Here is a 20,557-nt window from a genome sequence, read left to right as displayed (position 1 = left end):
TGTAGTTATGGATTCAGACCTCAATCTGAACAGCCATATCAAGACAGTTACAAAATCAGCCTGCTATCACCTGAAGAATATATCAAGGATTAGAGGACTTATGTCTCAACAGGATTTGGAAAAACTTGTCCATGCATTAATCTTCAGTAGACTGGACTACTGTAACAGTGTGTTTAAGGGTCTCTGTAAAAAGTCAGTCAGAACACTGCAGCTGATTCAGAGCGCTGCAGCTCGAGTCCTCACTGAGACCAAGAAACTGGACCACATCCCTCCAGTTCTGAGGTCTTTACACTGACTTCCTGTCCAACATGAATCCACTTTAAAATCCTGCTGTTGGTTTATAAAACACTGAATGGTTTAGGGCCAAAATACATTTGTGATCTGCTGCAACCTTCTGAACCATCCCGACCCCTCAGGTCGTCTGGGACGAGTCTCCTTTCTGTCCCCAGAGTCAGAACTAAACATGGAGAAGCAGCATTCAGTTTTTCTGCTCCACATATCTGGAACAAACTCCCAGAAAGCTGCAGATCTGCTGAGACTCTCAGCTGCTTCAAATCAACATTGAAGACTTTTCTGTTTGCTGCCTTCAATTGAACCAGATTCAAGGATGTGGATCAATTTCCTGCATTTTATTACTGTATTTTATTTCTTAAACTGCACTGCAACTTTTATTCTATTTTTAGCTTGTTAAATGTTTTAATGACTGTTTTTAATGTTTCAATCAATGTTCTGAATTGTTTTTAAATTTCCTTTTATTTTGCCTGATACTTTGATGCTTTTAATGGTTTTATGTGAAGCACTTTGAATTGCCTTGTTGTTGAAATGTGCTATACAAATAAACTTGCCTTGCCTAGTGGGAGTACCGCTAGAGGGTCGTACCGCTACCAATTCATCTCATCCCAATTTCAATTCCAATGTATAAAATGTGACAGAAACACAGGGGATGTGCAGGGATGACAATAATACTGCTGAGCTCTTTGTTTGGTTTAAATTAAATGAAAAGATATTTTCTTTGATTTGTAGGGTCAGAGATTTTGCACTGCACTGCTCATGATTGAACCCACTGGGGAAGATATCTGGAGAGTCCACCTCCATCAAGGGAGGGAAAAAATTGCATATTTTTGCAGTGCACTTTGATTTTTAATATATTTCGGATTAGCCGTGCAGCCCTGAGAGATGGGTAGAATCAGCAACAGGAGACTGACTCCCAGAAAGACAGTAATGATGAGTAATGAGTTGCCACACTATAAAGAAGCAGGAAGCAACACGGAGCGACACAAAGAAAGAGCAGGATGTCCAAATACAAAGATTTACAAGAACAAAAGGAGATGAACAGAGATGTGGAAGAAGTGTGTGTTAGGAGAGGAGAGCTGGAAAGCCCAGCAACAGGCCATGCCTTAAATAGCAAGACGTTTGGAGATAACGTGACGCTGGAGAAAGCCTGATGGCTCGAGGCATGTGTTGTGTTGTGCTCAACACGAATGAGCCTTGTGCTGACAGCAGCTCCACAGGCTCGCTTACGCATATGGAGGATCACATGACCACTTACACTGCTTTACAATACACACACACCTCTCCTCAAAGGTTAGGTTAGGTTAGGTAGTTACTTTAGTAGGTTAGGTTAGATCGTTACTTTATTAATCCCCAAGGGGAAATTTTTTAAATAAAGACGTGTGGAAATCAAGATTCACTGACATGCAAATATAGTGACAATATGGCAGCAACCATTTGGACTCATTGTTTTCTTTCTCAAACAAAAGCATGTGTTTTTGACTCCGTTCTGCACAGTAGAACTACAACTTCCACGTTCCCCGGTGGAAGAATTCAGAGCGTCTCGGTGTCTTATGGTGGAAGTCCAACCCTCGATGATGTGACGTTAAGAGGCAACAGGGACTCCAATAATAAAAAAGGTGAATAGAAACATTGTTTCTTTATCATTCGCTGAAATAAACGGCATGTAAAAAAATAACTGCCAAATTCAAGTTGGTGCTTCAGGCCTGGAAGGACAGCCTGCCTCTTTGTATGTGCCCGTGAACAGACAGCAGAACTCCGCTCGTTATAATGGAGACTCCCCGAGCCCCCACCAGTGAACTTATACCATCACATCATCTTTATAAACGCACAGACGACCAATCTCCAAGCCCCCATCTCCACAATCCCTGTCTCCCACTGAGACCAAGAACATAACAGCTGGAAAATGTCTGTTCAACTGTCCAACTGTCCAGGCAGGGTATGATTTGTATATTGGTTTGTTGAAAAACTGCAGCGGTGGCACTGCTTCTAGCCAAATCATTGATTAGTGAGCAGCCACTTGCACTGTTGGGTATAATTGGGAGATCAATAATTACAGCTGCATTAAGTGAAATGTAATATATAAGCCTTGATTCATACCCCTTAGTCCAATACCAAAAGCAACAGAAATTAACACCAAACTTTGCTGGTTTGCAACTTTTGTTTTTGCACGTCTTCACTTCAATTGCTCATTGCAGCAGCTGCAAAACTGTAATGCCACATGTCTTCATACCTTTAACATTATGAGCCGATAGTACAGTTGAGTTGGACCAAGAGTCCTTCTGGTTCCTGTCACCCCTAGTTGGCAAAAACAAAGATTGAATATCAGTTACAGGGGCCACACAGGGCGTTGTCCGTCATCTACTTTTCACCTGCTGTTCATCTGTTGTTCATCTACTGTTCATCTGTTGTTCATCTACTGTCCATCCGCTGTTCATCTGTTGTTCATCTGTTGTTTATCTGTTGTTCATCTGTTGTTCAGCTACTGTTCATCTGTTGTTCATCTACTGTTCATCTGTTGTTCATCTACTGTTCATCTGTTGTGCATCTGTTGTTCTTCTACTGTTCATCTGTTGTTCATCTACTGTTCATCTGTTGTTCATCTACTGTTCATATGTTGTTCATCTACTGTTCATCTGTTGTTCATCTACTATTCATGTTGTTCATCTACTGTTCATCTGTTTATCTACTGTTCATCGGTTGTTCATCTACTGTTCATCTGTTGTTCATCTGTTCATCTACTGTTCATCTGTTGTTCATATGTTGTTCGTCTACTGTTCATCTGTTGTTCAGCTACTGTTCATATGTTGTTCATCTACTGTTCATCTGTTGTTCATCTACTATTCATGTTGTTCATCTACTGTTCATCTACTGTTCATTTGTTGTTCATCTGTTCATCTACTGTTCATCTGTTGTTCATCTACTGTTCATCTGTTGTTCATCTGTTGTTCATCTACTGTTCATCTGTTGTTCATCTGTTGTTCTTCTACTGTTCATTTGTTGTTTACCTACTGTTCATCTGTTCATCTACTGTTCATCTCCTGTTCATCTGTTCATCTACTGTTCATCTGTTGTTCATCTACTGTTCATCTGTTGTTCATCTACTGTTCATCTGCTGTTCATATGTTGTTCATCTACTATTCATGTTGTTCATCTACTGTTCATCTGTTGTTCATCTACTGTTCATTTGTTGTTCATCTGTTCATATGTTATTCATCTACTGTTCGTCTGTTGTTCATCTGTTGTTCATCTGTTGTTCTTCTACTGTTCATCTGTTGTTTACCTACTGTTCATCTACTGTTCATCTGTTCATCTACTGTTCATCTGTTGTTCATCTACTGTTCATCTACTGTTCATCTGTTGTTCATCTACTGTTCATATGTTGTTCATCTACTGTTCATCTGTTGTTCATCTACTGTTCATCTACTGTTCATCTGTTGTTCATCTGCTGTTCATCTGTTGTTCATCTACTGTTCGTCTGGTGTTCATCTGTTGTTCATCTACTGTTCATATGTTGTTCATCTACTGTTCATCTGTTGTTCATCTACTGTTTATATGTAGTTAGATTAGGTTAGGTTAGGTTAGGTTAGGTTAGGTTAGGTTAGGTAATTACTTTATTAATCCCCGAGGGGAAATATTTTTTCGCTACAGCAGCATACAGAAGCAACAAGATAGAACAATAGAAAGCAATAAAATAGTTCATCTACTGTTCATCTGTTGTTCATCTACTGTTCATATGTTGTTCATCTACTGTTCATCTGTTGTTCATCTACTGTTCATATGTTGTTCATCTACTGTTCATCTGTTGTTCATCTACTGTTCATCTGCTGTTCATCTGTTGTTCATCTACTGTTCATATATTGTTCATCTACTGTTCATATGTTGTTATATTAGATTAGGTTAGGTTAGGTAGTTACTTTATTAATCCCCGAGGGGAATTTTTTTTCGCTACAGCAGCATACAGAAGCAACAAGATAGAACAATAGAAAGCAATAAAATAGTTAATCTACTGTTCATCTGTTGTTCATCTACTGTTCATCTGTTGTTCATCTACTGTTCATCTGCTGTTCATCTACTGTTCATCTGTTGTTCATCTACTGTTCATATGTTGTTAGATTAGATTAGGTTAGGTAGTTACTTTATTAATCCCCGAGGGGAAATTTTTTCGCTACAGCAGCATACAGAAGCAACAAGATAGAACAATAGAAAGCAATAAAATAGTTCATCTACTGTTCATCTGTTGTTCATCTACTGTTCATATGTTGTTCATCTACTGTTCATCTATCATTGTTTTCATATCTTATATATATATATATATATATATATATATATTTTCTAGTGCCTCTAAAAACACTCACTTCAGTGATTTCCACAATGATGAGCTATGAAATGTTAAGGACGGATTTAGAAACCTTGAGATGTTGTACTTTTATTCTCTCCTCAACACTGAGGAGGCTTTAAAAATGGCATCTTTGTAAAAAAAAACTTTATGTTAGTGGGAAAGTAGACGCTGGCCATCAGCCAGGACTTAATCTTGGTTCTGGCTACTGAGTTCATCCACTGTGACTCAGACAGCTACTCAGCTAATCGGCCAAAATCCACCGTTTGCAAAAATGGTGAAAGCAGCTCCATTATTTTGGAAACGGACCTTACGCCTTTGACTTGTAAGCACAAATAAAAACAGTTTGTTTCCTGCTCAAGAATTGGGTAAAGGCGCAGCTTCCAGATGCCCTCTGAAAAGCTCTTGGTGCAAAAGAATGGGTGACTTGTGTAACCACCGGCCGCGGTAATCATGTGATATCTCTGTCGTTTGGCTAATCTCTTTACAGCCACCTTTGTTTTTCTTCACGATGAAGCTTGATACGGCAGCTCAGCCAGCTTTAGACACACGCTAATTAATCTGCGGCACCAAAGCCCCTTAATAACAACCAAATGCCACAAACAATCGCTGTAGCCGCGCCAAGCTGCGGACATTCAGTCCAAGCTTTTGGTGTGGGAGCAGGGACATGGTACAGTGGGGGAATTGGCGGCACATAGATATCAGACCTCCGCTACAACTAACAGGGCTGAGGGTTCACTCCTCTCTGGAGCTCTGTAACTGAGCCAATGGAAGGTGCTTTGGACATGCTGACAAATAAAGCCGGTTAGCTTGATTAGTTGTTTGATATGAAAAAAATAATGAGCATAGTCCGGTGACATTGATAGCCCTGCAGCTGGTGGCCAGATGAAGCCTTTGTGTTGCCTATTTAGGGGGGTTGGAGAGGGGAAGTTTGTTTAATCCACTCTGTCACACTGTCCCGCTTCGTCAGAGATGATACCAGGCGTCCATTAGTTTCACTTTTTCTTTCTGCCTTTCGCCAACCTTCTATCGTCTTTGCCCTGATTCGATCTGAGCTTATCACACTACAATTAGCTTTGTTAGCTCTTTAACGCTGTCTCTTTTTTGTTATATCTCTCCTCCTTCTTCAATCTCAATTCTCTCCTTCCGCCCCCCTTTAGGATGGGCTTATCTGACAGAACAAATAGGCTCATTGGGTTTTGCGAGAGCTGTGAGGGCAGCAGAGAGGAGGCTGATTTCATTGAAAGGAAATATCCTTTCAATGAAATCAGCCTCCTCTCTGCTCTCATCCACAGGGGAGATGCAGGGACTCTTAATGCCAGCAGAAAACCTTGGTGAAACAACCAAGTACAAGAAACACAAAGAGGCAGAGAAGAAGTGACAGAATGTCCTAAATGTAAAGAATGGGTGAAAACCAGGACTGATAGACCTAAATGAAAATAGACTCAAATTACTGTGTGAAGCTGATATTGTGGAGCTGAGCGAGGTAAAGAGTCTGTTCAATATCAGCAAGGGTGATGACTGTGAAGCTACACAATAGGCTCAATATGAGGAAAACTCAACACAATCTCCCAAAGATGAAGAGAGAAAAGCCAAAATTGAACATCAGCAGGCCGCACAACCAGAAGGTCACTGGTTCAATCCCGGCAGCATCTCTAGTCTTTGTAGTAAAACAATGAAACACTGAACTCTACCAGTTTCAGAGTCACCAACATAAGAACATTCCTCTGCTGTTTGCTGCACATTAAAAGCCTATTAAAAGAAGCCTGAGAGGACAGCCTTAAAGTAGAGCATGGACACACTGAGACGACCTACATACAGAACTGCAGGGAGAGACGGACCTGACAGGGTTTGTTCGCAAATAACTCTGCATTTCTGCCTTTGTGGAGAACAGCAGTGAGAAACAGGTTGAGCATTTAATAACCACAGATCAATACATCATCCACCGCCCTGCACACACATGCACATATCACTACTCCCTCAATCAGCGAGGATAGTGAACATTCAGGAGTTGGAACAAAAACTGATTCATATCTATAATAAAAGCTTACTTCTTATAATAAATTCCACAGAACACAGCGCAGTAAAACAGCAGATTGTGTTCACTGCTGACAGAGATACAAGGGGAGCCAAAACCAGTGACTTCAGTCATGTGTATTACTGAAAGGTGAGCAGGTGTGTGGACACAACGATGTAATGATCACTGGCCTTTCTGGTAGGAAACAGAGTGCTAATTAGCCGATCAGCCAGCTCCCATTCAACAAAGATAATTAGAGGGACTGATTATCATCAGTGATCACAGAGAAAAGAAAGAAACAAAAACTTCCATCACTCACACAAAGTGTTCCTCACATTTCTGGGATGAAGCCACCGACTCTTAATTTTGTGATAATGTGTTTATTCAGCAACACTCATGACTGTTCGTCACGAGGGATACCGACTCAACTCGTTCGTCACGAGGGATACCGACTCAACTCGTTCGTCACGAGGGATACCGACTCATCTCGTTCGTCACGAGGGATACCGACTCAACTCGTTCGTCACGAGGGATACCGACTCATCTCGTTCGTCACGAGGGATACCGACTCAACTCGTTCGTCACGAGGGATACCGACTCAACTCGTTCTTCAGGAGGGATACCGACTCAACTCGTTCTTCACGAGGGATACCTACTCAACTCGTTCGTCACGAGGGATACCGACTCAACTCGTTCGTCACGAGGGATACCGACTCAACCCGTTCTTCACGAGGGATACCGACTCAACTCAACTCGTTCTTCACGAGGGATACCGACTCAGCTCGTTTGTCACGAGGGATACCGACTCAACTCGTTCTTCAGGAGGGATACCGACTCATCTCGTTCGTCACGAGGGATACCGACTCAACTCGTTCTTCAGGAGGGATACCGACTCATCTCGTTCGTCACGAGGGATACCGACTCAACTCGTTCGTCACGAGGGATACCGACTCATCTCGTTCGTCACGAGGGATACCGACTCATCTCGTTCGTCACGAGGGATACCGACTCAACTCGTTCTTCAGGAGGGATACCGACTCAACTCGTTCGTCACGAGGGATACCGACTCAACTCAACTCGTTCGTCACGAGGGATACCGACTCAACTCGTTCGTCACGAGGGATACCGACTCAACTCAACTCGTTCGTCATGAGGGATACCGACTCAACTCAACTCGTTCGTCACGAGGGATACCAAATCAACTCGTTCGTCACGAGGGATACCGACTCATCTCGTTCGTCACGAGGGATACCGACTCATCTCGTTCATCACGAGGAATACCGACTCAACTCGTTCGTCACGAGGGATACCGACTCATCTCGTTCGTCACGAGGGATACCGACTCAAATCATTCTTCAGGAGGGATACCTACTCAACTCGTTCATCACGAAGGATACTGAAGCTCCTCTGGGTCACAGTTACAGCATATCATCTCATCTCAAGACGTTTAACAAAGGCAATCTGCTGTGGAAACTTTCAGTTTAGCCAGACAATAGCTAAGATGTTAGGAGGGTGTGTGTGTGTGTGTGTGTGTGTGTGTGTGTGTGTGTGTGTGTGTGTGTGTGTGTGTGTGTGTGTGTGTGTGTGTGTGTGTGTGTCTCCACTCACCCTCAGCGCCTCTATGACCAGGTCTCGGGCCTCCAGCTCTCCCTCCATGATACTCAGCAGGGTGAGCAGCTCTGGTTTGCTCAAGTTATCCATGTTGAACTCACATTTCTGCAAAACATGCCAGAAAAAAACACGTCACAATTATAGAATACAATCAGAAGAGAGATGTGATGCAGGTGCGTGTTGAACCCCCATACTTTCGAAACCTCTCATGATGTTTTCAGGACTTATTAGGGCCCGAGCACCAAAGGTGCGAAAGCCCTATTGTTAATCAAGGAATTATTAGGGCCCGAGCACCGAGCATCGGTGCGAAAGCCCTATTGTATTTCGTAAAAATGTTCTCAGTCGTCGTCGTTGTTCTTCTTATTCTTACGTAAAGTGATTTGCCTTTTTGGAGGCATCATCATATTCAAAAACTCATTAAAGTGGACACACATATGTCTCCCGGCGAAAGATTTCGTATTCTAGTGGAGTCGCAAGTGGGCGCGGCCCAACGGCTCGAGAGCGCCCCCTAAAGAGATGCCCCGGCGGCCACATTTACCTAAATTCACGAAATCCGGTGGACACGTGTATCACACCTAGACGCACAAAAAAGTTACATTGCACCATTACATCAACTCGACAGGAAGTCCACCATTTTGAATTTCGTTGCCATTTTGGGCGATTCTGACACGTTGTACTTTGTCGAACTCCTCCGAGGGATTTTGTCGCACTGACTTGAATTTAGGTTCTATGGATAGAAAACATGTTTGGGATTAAAAGTTGTATAAATAATTCGTTTTCGTCGATGTGTGTGCCCGTAAAGAGGCGGCCATTTTGAGGGCCTTGCCATGAAATTACGAGTTGCTTTAAATCTTATGTACATGGAACGACCTTCTCCAAACATCATAGGTATGATAACAGCCCCGCCCTGAAGACCCCTGTGGGGTAATATTCGCTCATAGTCATAGCGCCCCCTGTTGGCCACTGGAAATTACACTTTTCATACGTTCACATTCTACGTCGAGCTGGTTGATCCTATGAACCTAAAGTCGGGTCACAATAACCTAAACATGTAGTTGATGATATATTGAGACATTCGTTCGACTTTGTCAATGGGCATCGCCGTGACGATGCGGCAAAGTTTGCTGTCTCGCCGTGACACAGGAAATTGATGTTTAAGGTCAAAGGATGCTTGAAACCTCACGAAACGTGTCACATACATCCAGCATGGTGAGACGATACATCTGATGTTTTGCGAGTGGGCGTGGCCAAACGGGTCGCACGTGCCCCCTGCTGGAGACAGGAAACGAGACAAAATAAAAACTGCAAGCAGTGATGTACAGGCCCTCGCACTCCCTTGCGCCGCCTCCCCAAAGCCGCCTCCCCGACATGCAGCCCGCGAGGGACCACATATCCCTGCTTCTCGCAAAACAGGTATATAATGTATGGTCTCACCACGCCGGATGTATGTCAAACGTTTCGTGAGGTTTCAAGCATCCGTTGACCTTAAACATCAACTTCCTGTGTCACGGCGAGACATCAAATTTTGCGGCATTGTCACGGCGACGCCCATTGACAAAGTCGAACGAATGTCTCAATATATCATCAACTACATGTTTAGGTTATTGTGACCCGACTTTAGGTTAATGTGATCAACCAGCTCGACATAGAATGTGAAAGTATGAAAAGTGTCATTTCCAGTGGCCAACAGGGGGCGTTATGACTATGAGCGAATATTACCACACAGGGGTCTTCAGGGCGGGGCTGTTATCATACCTGTGATGTTTGGAGAAGGTCGGTCCATGTACATAAGATTTAAAGCAACTCGTAGTTTCATGGCGAGACACTCAAAATGGCCGCCTCTTACAGGCACACGCATCAACGAAAACGAATTATTAGGGCCCGAGCACCAAGCATCGGTGCGAAAGCCCTATTGTTTTTTGTAAAAATGTTATTATTATTATTATTACGTGAAGTGATTTGCCTTTTTGGAGGCTTCATCATATTCAAAAACTCATGAAAGTGGATACACATATGTCTCCCGGCGAAAAATGTCATATTCTAGTGGAGTCGCAAGTGGGCGCGGCCAAATGGCTCGAGAGCGCCATACTTTCACATTCTACATCGAGCTGGTTGATCACATGAACCTAAAGTTGGGTCACAATAACCTAAACATGTAGTTGATGATATATTAAGGCATTCGTTCGACTTTGTCAATGGGTGTTGCTGTGACGATGCGGCAAACTTTGATGTCTCGCCGTGACACAGGAAGTTTATGTTTAAGGTCAAAGGATGCTTCAAACCTCACAAAACGTGTCACATACATATGGCAACACGTGGATTATGAATAACAACTGGAAAACAACCAGTAGATCCTTATGTAACGTATGCAATGTTTACAACTCCAGGAAGTAGTCGGACCCTTAGCAACCACTGAACAAAAAAAGGATTTCTCGTCTCCAACTGAATAAATACAGAACATAGAAACACTAAACTGCTCAGCTAGATCAGTCTGGTTAGAACAAAGATATCTGATGACCAAAGATATATGATGAAAAATGCTGTTAGTCTTGTTAGCATAAAGACAATTCCAAATGCTCAGTAATACCGGTGAGAAGAGTTTGTTTCCACTTGGGGGCAGAAAGATGTTTTTAACATGGACTCTATTTTCAGCTCTATGTTTGGTCTCCACCAGCTCCTGGATACTTGGATCTCAAGCTGGTCAATGCTTCACTAGGTTCTCTAGCTGGTCAATGCTTCACTAGCTGGTGATGCTTCACTAGCTGGTCAATGCTTCACTAGCTGGTTGATGCTTCACTAGCTGGTCGATGCGCCACTAGGCTCTCTAGCTGGTTGATGCTTCACTAGGCTCTCCAGCTGGTTGATGCTTCACTAGGCTCTCTAGCTGGTCAATGCTTCACTAGGCTCTCTAGCTGGTCAATGCTTCACTGGGCTCTCTAGCTGGTTGATGCTTCACTAGCTGGTCAATGCGTCACTAGACTCTAGCTGGTTGATGTTTCACTAGCTGGTCGATGCGTCACTAGGCTCTCTAGCTGGTCAATGCGTCACTAGGCTCTCTAGCTGGTTGATGCTTCACTAGCTGGTTGATGCTTCACTAGGCTTTCTAGCTGGTTGATGCTTCACTCTGCTCTCTAGCTGGTTGATGCTTCACTAGCTGGTTGGTGCTTCACTAGGCTCTCGAGCTGTACTGGGTTTCTAGTTGTTGTTTTATAAGAACAAATGTAACCAAAAACAAGACAGAAACAGACAGAAACTTGTTTATTTTGCTACTTTTACTTCAACTGAATAACCACAATAATGTCCATAACCCTGAGTATTAATCCAAACCTAAAATGGAGCATATTTACATTTAGCATGTTGGCTTCAGGACTGATATGATGTTTGATTTATGCCTGCATCAACACAGGAGGTACTGTAAAGCTCATCGTGATGGCGATAAAGACCTGCTTTGTGTGTTGATGTCCTGCTGCAGCATTTCAGCTAAAAACAAGAGCCGTTCCGGAGTGTAACAGATGCTATTTGAATCTGTTGAGTCTTATTCTGTATAATTTAAATGAGTGAACTTGACATTTATATTGGAAAACAAAGCAAGAGAATTGTGATTTTAATTCAAAGGGAAAAAAAAACATGCTTGTCATTTCATCCTGAATGGTGCAGCCCGACCTTCACCAGCAGAATAAAAAGTGGCTTCCAGAACAAATGCAGCACTTCCTCCTAGTCTGCAACTGGTGTCATGAGGTGCTGCCCTCAAATGAGGCTCGATGTCCTGTCCTACCTCGAAGCCATTAAGGTATAATTACATTTGGCGAGGTCATTAAGCACCTATTTGGTCAGCAGCAACCGCAGAGCCAGCGGGCGGAGATGCAACCAGACCAGTTCATGCTCTCCTCATATCAATGAAAAGCCTTTTCTGCTCCACTTATAAAAAGATAAGACTGCTGTGTGTGTCGACTGTTCATAGGATGACGGGAAGTCCATTTTATGTCAGACATTTTGCTTTTCTTGATTGTGAATCAAGTCTTTTGTGGTATAAAAAAACATTGGAAAGGTTTAAGAGAACTAGAAATTACTCTCCATTTTAGGGGTTTAATATAATGCAAAAAGTGTAAACAACCATTTCCTTTCATTTTTACCACTGACTAAGTGAACCATTTTAAAAATGAATTGCTTCATTTTACAAATTAGTTTGCGTGTAACTGTGTTTGGTATTTAGCAGATTTTAGATTAAAAAAAAATGGTGCATTAATATGTTTTTGAGCAAACTGGTAAATCTGAAGAATTAGCACTGTTGAACTGTTGATGTACTTTCACCTACGCTACAAACATCGAGTCAGCGACTGACGTTACAAACATCGAGTCAGCGACGCTACAAACATCGAGTCAGCGACGCAACAAACATCCAGGCAGCGACGCTACAAACATCGAGCCAGCGACTGACGCTACAAACATCCAGTCAGCGACTGACGCTACAAACATCCAGTCAGCGACTGACGCTACAAACATCGAGTCAGCGACTGACGCTACAAACATCGAGTCAGCGACGCTACAAACATCGAGTCAGCGACTGACGCTACAAACATCCAGTCAGCGACACTACAAACATCGAGTCAGCGACTGACGCTACAAACATCGAGTCAGCGACGCTACAAACATCGAGTCAGCGACTGACGCTACAAACATCCAGTCAGCGACACTACAAACATCCAGTCAGCGACACTACAAACATCGAGTCAGCGACTGACGCTACAAACATCGAGTCAGCGACTGACGCTACAAACATCGAGTCAGCGACGCTACAAACATCGAGTCAGCGACTGACGCTACAAACATCGAGTCAGCGACTGACGCTACAAACATCGAGTCAGCGACTGACGCTACAAACATCGAGTCAGCGACGCTACAAACATCGAGTCAGCGACGCTACAAACATCGAGCCAGCGACGCTACAATCATCGAGTCAGCGACGCTACAAACATCCAGTCAGCGACGCTACAAACATCCAGTCAGCGACTGACGCTACAAACATCGAGTCAGCGACTGACGCTACAAACATCCAGTCAGCGACGCTACAAACATCGAGTCAGCGACTGACGCTACAAACATCGAGTCAGCGACTGACGCTACAAACATCGAGTCAGCGACGCTACAAACATCGAGTCAGCGACTGACGCTACAAACGAGTCAGCGACGCTACAAAACTCCAGTCAGCGACGCTACAAACATCCAGTCAGCGATGCTACAAACATCAAGTCAGCGACGCTACAAACATCCAGTCAGCGACTGACGCTACAAACATCGAGGCAGCGACTAACCCTAAAATGTCAGTAAAACCTAACATGGTTCCAGTGTTTCAAATTGAATGTTTTATGAAAGCTATGACAAGGTTCTGTTATTTTTTTGGGGACATGGAGAACTGGAAGGGAAAAATGTTTTCTTCAATGGGGCTTGTTTTACAGATAGCGTATCTGGATGCCTTTTGAAATGTTTTTGGAGATTTGTGGTATTTCCATGGTTTTTCACCTCCATTTTGCATATATTACACACTTTTTTGCTTTTGTTTAGCTATTTAATTCAATTCAATTCAATTTTATTTATATAGCGCCAAATCACAACACAGGTTATTTCATGGCACTTAACACATCAAAGTCCTTACAGTTGAACTTTACAACATTATACAGAGAAACCCAACAATTCAACAATTCACATAAGCTCGGAGGGAAAAAACAACTCCTCTTTAAGGGAGAAAAACCTCCAACAGAGGGAAGAAAAACTCCCTTTAACAGGAAGAAACCTCTGACAGAACCAGGATCAGAGGCGGGCGGAGCATCTGTTAACAGAACGGGGCTCAGAGGTGGGCGGCCATCTGCCTCGACCGGTTGGGGTGAGAGGAGAGCAGAGAGAGAAAAGGACAGCAGAGAGATACAAGAGAAGAACTGTTGGTGGAGACGAAGAGCGCAGAGCAGAGACATGCAGCTCCATGACGGGACATCTGGAAAAGAAAGAACAGAAACTACACGAGTGAAGGAACTGAATGGAGACAACAGATAATAAGAAGAAACTATGGGAGAGAAAAAGATGGTGAGGTATGAGTCAGTTAAAGAGTAGGAGGAAAGAAAAGAAGCTCAGCATGTAACAAGGTCCCCCAGCAGCCTCGGCCTATAACAGCATAACTAAGGGTTGGTTAAGGTCTACCTGAGCCAGCCCTAACTATAGGCTTTATCAAGAAGGAACGTTTTGAGTCTAATCTTAAAGCGAGAGAGGGTTTCTGCCCCTCCAACACAAACTGGGAGCTGGTTCCACAGGGGAGGAGCCTGAAAACTGAAGCTCAGCCTCCCATTCTACTTCTGGAAACTCTAGGAACCACAAGTAGACCAGCGTACTGAGAGAGAAGTGCTCTGCTAGGATTATATGGTTCTATAAGATCTCTAAGATATGATGGAGCCTGGTCATGTAGAGCTTTGTAAGTCATCAAGAGAATTTTAAATTCTATTCTTGATTTAACAGGAAGCCAATGAAGAGAAGATAAAACTGGAGAAATATGATCTCTCTTGCTTCAAGTTTTACTAACTGATTAATTTCATCTGGTTTCATAGAAAGATATAGCTGAGTGTCATCTGCATAACAATGGAAGTTGATGCAGTGCTTCCTGATGACATCTCTTAATGGAAGCATGTACAAAGTAAAAAGTATTGGGCCTAACACTGAGCCTTGTGGAACTCCACAACTAACTCTTGTTTGTCTGGAAGACTCATTGTTGACATGGACAAACTGGAATCTATCTGATAAGTAGGATTTGAACCAGTCTAATGCAGTTCCTTTAATCCTCGTAACGTCTTCTAATCTCTGTAATAAGATCGTATGATCAATCGTATCAAAAGCAGCACTGAGGTCCAGAAGAACAAGTACAGAGACAAGTCCATTATCTGAGGCTAATAAAAGGTCGTTAGTAACTTTCACCAGAGCTGTTTCTGTGCTATGATGAACTCTAAAGACTGAACATCTTCAAACAAATCATTCCTTTGTAAATGATCACAGAGTTGATTTGCAACAACTTTTTCAAGGATTTTAGAAATAAATGTAAGGTTGTAAATTGGTCTGTAGTTTCCTAAAACAGCTGATCAAGAGTCGGCTTTTTAAGTAAAGGTTTAATTACAGCCACTTTAAAAGCCTACAGTACATAGCCGGTTACAATAGATAGGTTGATCTGATCTAATATGGAAGTATTAATTAAAGGGAAGACTTCCTTAAAAATTTTAGTTGGGATGAGATCTAACAGACAGCTAGAGGATCCAGATGAAGAAATAATTCTAGTTAACTCAGAGAGCTCAACAGGAGAGAAATGTTCCAAGTTTACATCTAGTCCTGCAGTTACTTTCAGGGCTGCTGTACTTAACATCACATCAGTGATGGTGTCAGGAAGGGTCGGCCCGATTCTCTCCCTGATAGTAAGAATTTTATTAGTAAAGAAGTTAATGAAGCCATTACTGCTGAGAGCTGAAGGAATAGAGGGCTCAACAGAACTGTGACTCTTTACTGTCTTTAAAGTTTTTAAATCCAAAATGCCCTTAAACTTCTGCGTTTTGATGAAAATATCAGCAACAGTTTTTCATTTTAAAGCAGAAATTGTGAAAAATTATGCAGAGTCACTGTCCAGCTTCTGAAATGTCAACAGTAGCTGCTTCTCTTTGTCACAAGTAAACTGAATATTTTAGTATTTTGACCTTTTGGAAAGATAAAACGAGACATTTTAGAATACCAGCTTGGAGTCGAAGGGCTTTTTTCACCATTATATATAGTCTATATGCACACACCTTATATACACAATATAAATGGACCAGACAATCAAATTTAATTGCTAATAAAAATAAATGTTAGCTGCAGACCTAGCGCATAAGACAAAAATGTTTGATTTTTCCACCATTTACCACATAGTTTGTTAACATCACATTAACTGATTGATTGAAATAATTCTGTATGATAAGATACCACCAAATATAAACAGGAAGAGGTATTTTTTTATCTATCTATAACTATATCTATCAATATCTATCTATAACTATATCTATCGATATATCTATCTATCATATATATATAGATATATATATATATGGATATATATATATATATATATATATATATATATATGATATATGGATAGATACATATAGATATATATACAGTGGGTACGGAAAGTATTCAGACCCCTTTAAATTTTTCACTCTTTGTTTCATTGCAGCCATTTGCTAAAATCAAAAAAGTTCATTTTATTTCTCATTAATGTACACTCAGCACCCCATCTTGACAGAAAAAAACAGAAATGTAGAAATTTGTGCAAATTTATTAAAAAAGAAAAACTGAAATATCACATGGTCATAAGTATTCAGACCCTTTGCTCAGTATTGAGTAGAAGCACCCTTTTGAGCTCGTACAGCCATGAGTCTTCTTGGGAATGATGCAACAAGCTTTCCACACCTGGATTTGGGGATCCTCTGACATTCTTCCTTGCAGATCCTCTCCAGTTCCGTCAGGTTGGATGGTGAACGTTGGTGGACAGCCATTTTCAGGTCTCTCCAGAGATGCTCAATTGGATTTAGGTCAGGGCTCTGGCTGGGCCAGTCAAGGATGGTCACAGAGTTGTTCCGAAGCCACTCCTTTGTTATTTTAGCTGTGTGCTTAGGGTCATTGTCTTGTTGGAAGGTGAACCTTCGGCCCAGTCTGAGGTCCAGAGCAGTCTGGAAGAGGTTTTCTTCCAGGATATCTCTGTACTTGGCCGCATTCATCTTTCCTTCAATTGCAACCAGTCGTCCTGTCCTTGCAGCTGAAAAACACCCCCATAGCATGATGCTGCCACCACCATGTTTCACTGTTGGAATTGTATTGGGCAGGTGATGAGCAGTGCCTGGTTTTCTCCACACATACCGCTTAGAATTAACGCCAACAAGTTCAATCTTGGTCTCATCAGACCAGAGAATCTTATTTCTCATAGTCTGGGAGTCCTTCATGTGGTTTTTGGCAAATTCTATGCGGGCTTTCATATGTCTTGCACTGAGGAGAGGCTTCCGTCGGGCCACTCTGCCATAAAGCCCCGACTGGTGGAGGGCTGCAGTGATAGTTGACTTTGTGGAACTTTCTCCCATCTCCCTACTGCATCTCTGGAGCTCAGCCACAGTGATCTTTGGGTTCTTCTTTACCTCTCTCACCAAGGCTCTTCTCCCACGATTGCTCAGTTTGGCTGGACGGCCAGGTCTAGGAAGAGTTCTGGTCGTCCCAAACTTCTTCCATTTAAGGATTATGGAGGCCACTGTGCTCTTAGGAACCTTGAATGCTGCAGAAATTATTTTGTAACCTTGGCCAGATCTGTGCCTTGCCACAATTCTGTCTCTGAGCTCCTTGGACAGTTCCTTCGACCTCATGATTCTCATTTGCTCTGACATGCACTGTGAGCTGTAAGGTCTTATATAGACAGGTGTGTGCCTTTCCTAATCAAGTCCAATCAGTTTAATTAAACACAGCTGGACTCCAATGAAGGAGTAGAACCATCTCAAGGAGGATCAGAAGAAATGGACAGCATGTGAGTTAAATACCATGTGATATTTCAGTTTTTCTTTTTTAATAAATTTGCACAAATTTCTACATTTCTGTTTTTTTCTGTCAATATGGGGTGCTGAGTGTACATTAATGAGAAATGAAATGAACTTTTTTGATTTTAGCAAATGGCTGCAATGAAACAAAGAGTGAAAAATTTAAAGGGGTCTGAATACTTTCCGTACCCACTGTATATATGGATAGATATAGATGTATACAGATGTATACAGATATATATATATCTCTATATCTGTCTATATATATATCTATATCTGTGTCTAGTGTGAGTTTGTTGTTATATTTTCTATCTGTGCTGCCACACTCACATGTATCCTGGTAAATGAGTAGGAGGTCAGTGGCAGAGTGCCATTCATTGACCTCTGACCCCTCTCTGGACCAGAGTCCTTGCAAACGAGAAACTTCCCCCTTCAGGCCGACAACAGGGTGAAGAGCAAGGAGCTTTATATAACCACAGTGGAGAGGGGGGGGGGTGCATGGAGGTGGAAGCCCCCTTTCACTGAAACCTGGATGAGAAGCAGCACCTGTTGGGGGGAGCTGACACGGTACTCCCAGCTATGCCAGTTGAGTCACTGAAATTTAGACCAATTTAGAAAGGTGTCTGGTGAACAGGGCCTCCACCCCCCTCCACCTCTCCTCCAGCCCTCCTCAAGCCCCTCCTTTACTCCCTCCTCCAGCCCTCCACCACCACCTCCTCCACCAGGTTTCTTGAGCACCAGCCGGCCAACAGACTGAGCAGTTTGCACCAAGAGGGCTGACCTGCTGCCGTGGCAACGGATACTGACACGTGAAAGAGCACGCGTGACAAGCCACAACTAGGTGTGTGTAAACATTTGAAAGTCGACCCCAGTTGGTGACAACAAAGAACTAGTGAGGGAGTTGGAGAGTCAGAAAGAAGCTGCGAAGATCTGGAAGGTGACAGATGGAATAATGGAGGACTGATGGGAACAAAATCATCCAACAACCAGCTGCAGGTAGGAAATGAAGACTTTTCACCTTCAGCATCTCACTGCCTCGACGCAGTTACTGCAACCAGGCTCAATGAGCAACAACCTGGTGGATGGGTGGACGGGTGCTCCATCAGGAGACCATGACGAGGTCAAACAGACAGTAACCGGTGCTCCATCAGGAGACCATGACGAGGTCAAACAGACAGTAACCGGTGCTCCATCAGGAGACCATGACGAGGTCAAACAGACAGTAACCGGTGCTCCATCAGGAGACCATGACGAGGTCAAACAGACAGTAACCGGTGCTCCATCAGGAGACCATGACGAGGTCAAACAGACAGTAACCGGTGCTCCATCAGGAGACCATGACGTGGTCAAACAGACAGTAACCGGTGCTCCATCAGGAGACCATGACGAGGTCAAACAGACAGTAACCGGTGCTCCATCAGGAGACCATGACGTGGTCAAACAGACAGTAACCGGTGCTCCATCAGGAGACCATGACGAGGTCAAACAGACAGTAACCGGTGCTCCATCAGGAGACCATGACGTGGTCAAACAGACAGTAACCGGTGCTCCATCAGGAGACCATGACGAGGTCAAACAGACAGTAACCGGTGCTCCATCAGGAGACCATGACGAGGTCAAACAGACAGTAACCGGTGCTCCATCAGGAGACCATGATGTGGTCAAACAGACAGCAGCCGGTGCTCCATCAGGAGACCATGACGAGGTCAAACAGACAGTAACCGGTGCTCCATCAGGAGACCATGACGAGGTCAAACAGACAGCAGCCGGTGCTCCATCAGGAGACCATGACGAGGTCAAACAGACAGTAACCGGTGCTCCATCAGGAGACCATGACGTGTTGAAAACACTGGTGGAGGCCAACAAAGGATTCACTCCAACCGAACACCGTGTGCCTTTCGTTGGAGACCTGTGTTATTCTGGGATGTTCATCAGCCCGAACCGTCACGCAGCTCGTGTTTTTCTCCACATATTGTCGCGCTGTTGCTTCTCGAGCCTGCGCCGAATAGATGCGCACCGCATTTCACCGTCTTTCCCCGCTGACTGCTGCAGCGGTTAAAAAACAGCCGTATAGCTTCGTGTAATGTGAAACTCGCGTCTTACCGTGTCCACACTTCCCAGGACGGCTGCCGCCAGTGTTTGTACCGGAGGAGGCTGCTCTCCGCTGGCTCCCTCCGACGCCATCTTCGTACTGGAGCGGTCTGCTGGAGCGACGGCGCATCCGGCTCTCATTAACTCTTGCACTGCTGGATGCAGACCGCGCCACGGACGGCCATCGAAGGAAAGAGAGGCGAGATCTGACAAATAGAAAAGAAGAAAGAGGAGACGACAGCTCTCTGCCGTGAAAAGACACCACCGAGTGAGCGGGCTGCTGCAGCTGAGGGGTGTGTGTGTGTGTGTGTCAGGGTCCTGTGGGCGTGGACAGACCAACGCGTAAAATCCAGATGCGAAGAGCCGGTGCGCTCCCCACAGGACAGGAGGTGCGTCCCGACAGCCTGATTGACAACAGCAATTGTCGGCCTCAGTAGCTATAAAACAAGCCAATAAATGTTTTCTAACCTTAAAGAGTCGCTGCACCAGTAAAACTGAAAAGTTTTTTTTTTTTTTTAAACTATTTGGACTGTCTTGAATGACTTCATCTGTTAATAAACTTTCTCCGTTGTTTTTTTTTTTATTATTGTTTTTATTTATTTAAGGAGGCAGGGTCGATGCAGCATT

General features: G+C 43.4%; 1 protein-coding gene across 1 annotated transcript in view; it reads right to left on the bottom strand.

Annotated features, from left to right (window-relative positions):
• cttnbp2 (cortactin binding protein 2) overlaps positions 1-20,321 on the bottom strand; it is a 97,435-nt gene extending 77,114 nt beyond the window's left edge. The window contains 2 exon segments of the mRNA XM_069724350.1: positions 8,256-8,363; positions 19,943-20,321. Of these exon segments, the coding sequence (XP_069580451.1) occupies positions 8,256-8,363; positions 19,943-20,071 (237 nt within the window). The 5' untranslated portion in view covers positions 20,072-20,321.
• Positions 20,322-20,557: the final 236 nt, after the last annotated feature.

The sequence above is a fragment of the Brachyistius frenatus genome, unplaced genomic scaffold, assembly GCF_029030835.1.
Source record: "Brachyistius frenatus isolate BFR_SWC_R1_liver_20210118 unplaced genomic scaffold, ASM2903083v1 Contig_371, whole genome shotgun sequence".
Lineage (NCBI taxonomy): Eukaryota > Metazoa > Chordata > Actinopteri > Embiotocidae > Brachyistius > Brachyistius frenatus.
This window is presented reverse-complemented; position numbering and strand designations above follow the sequence as displayed.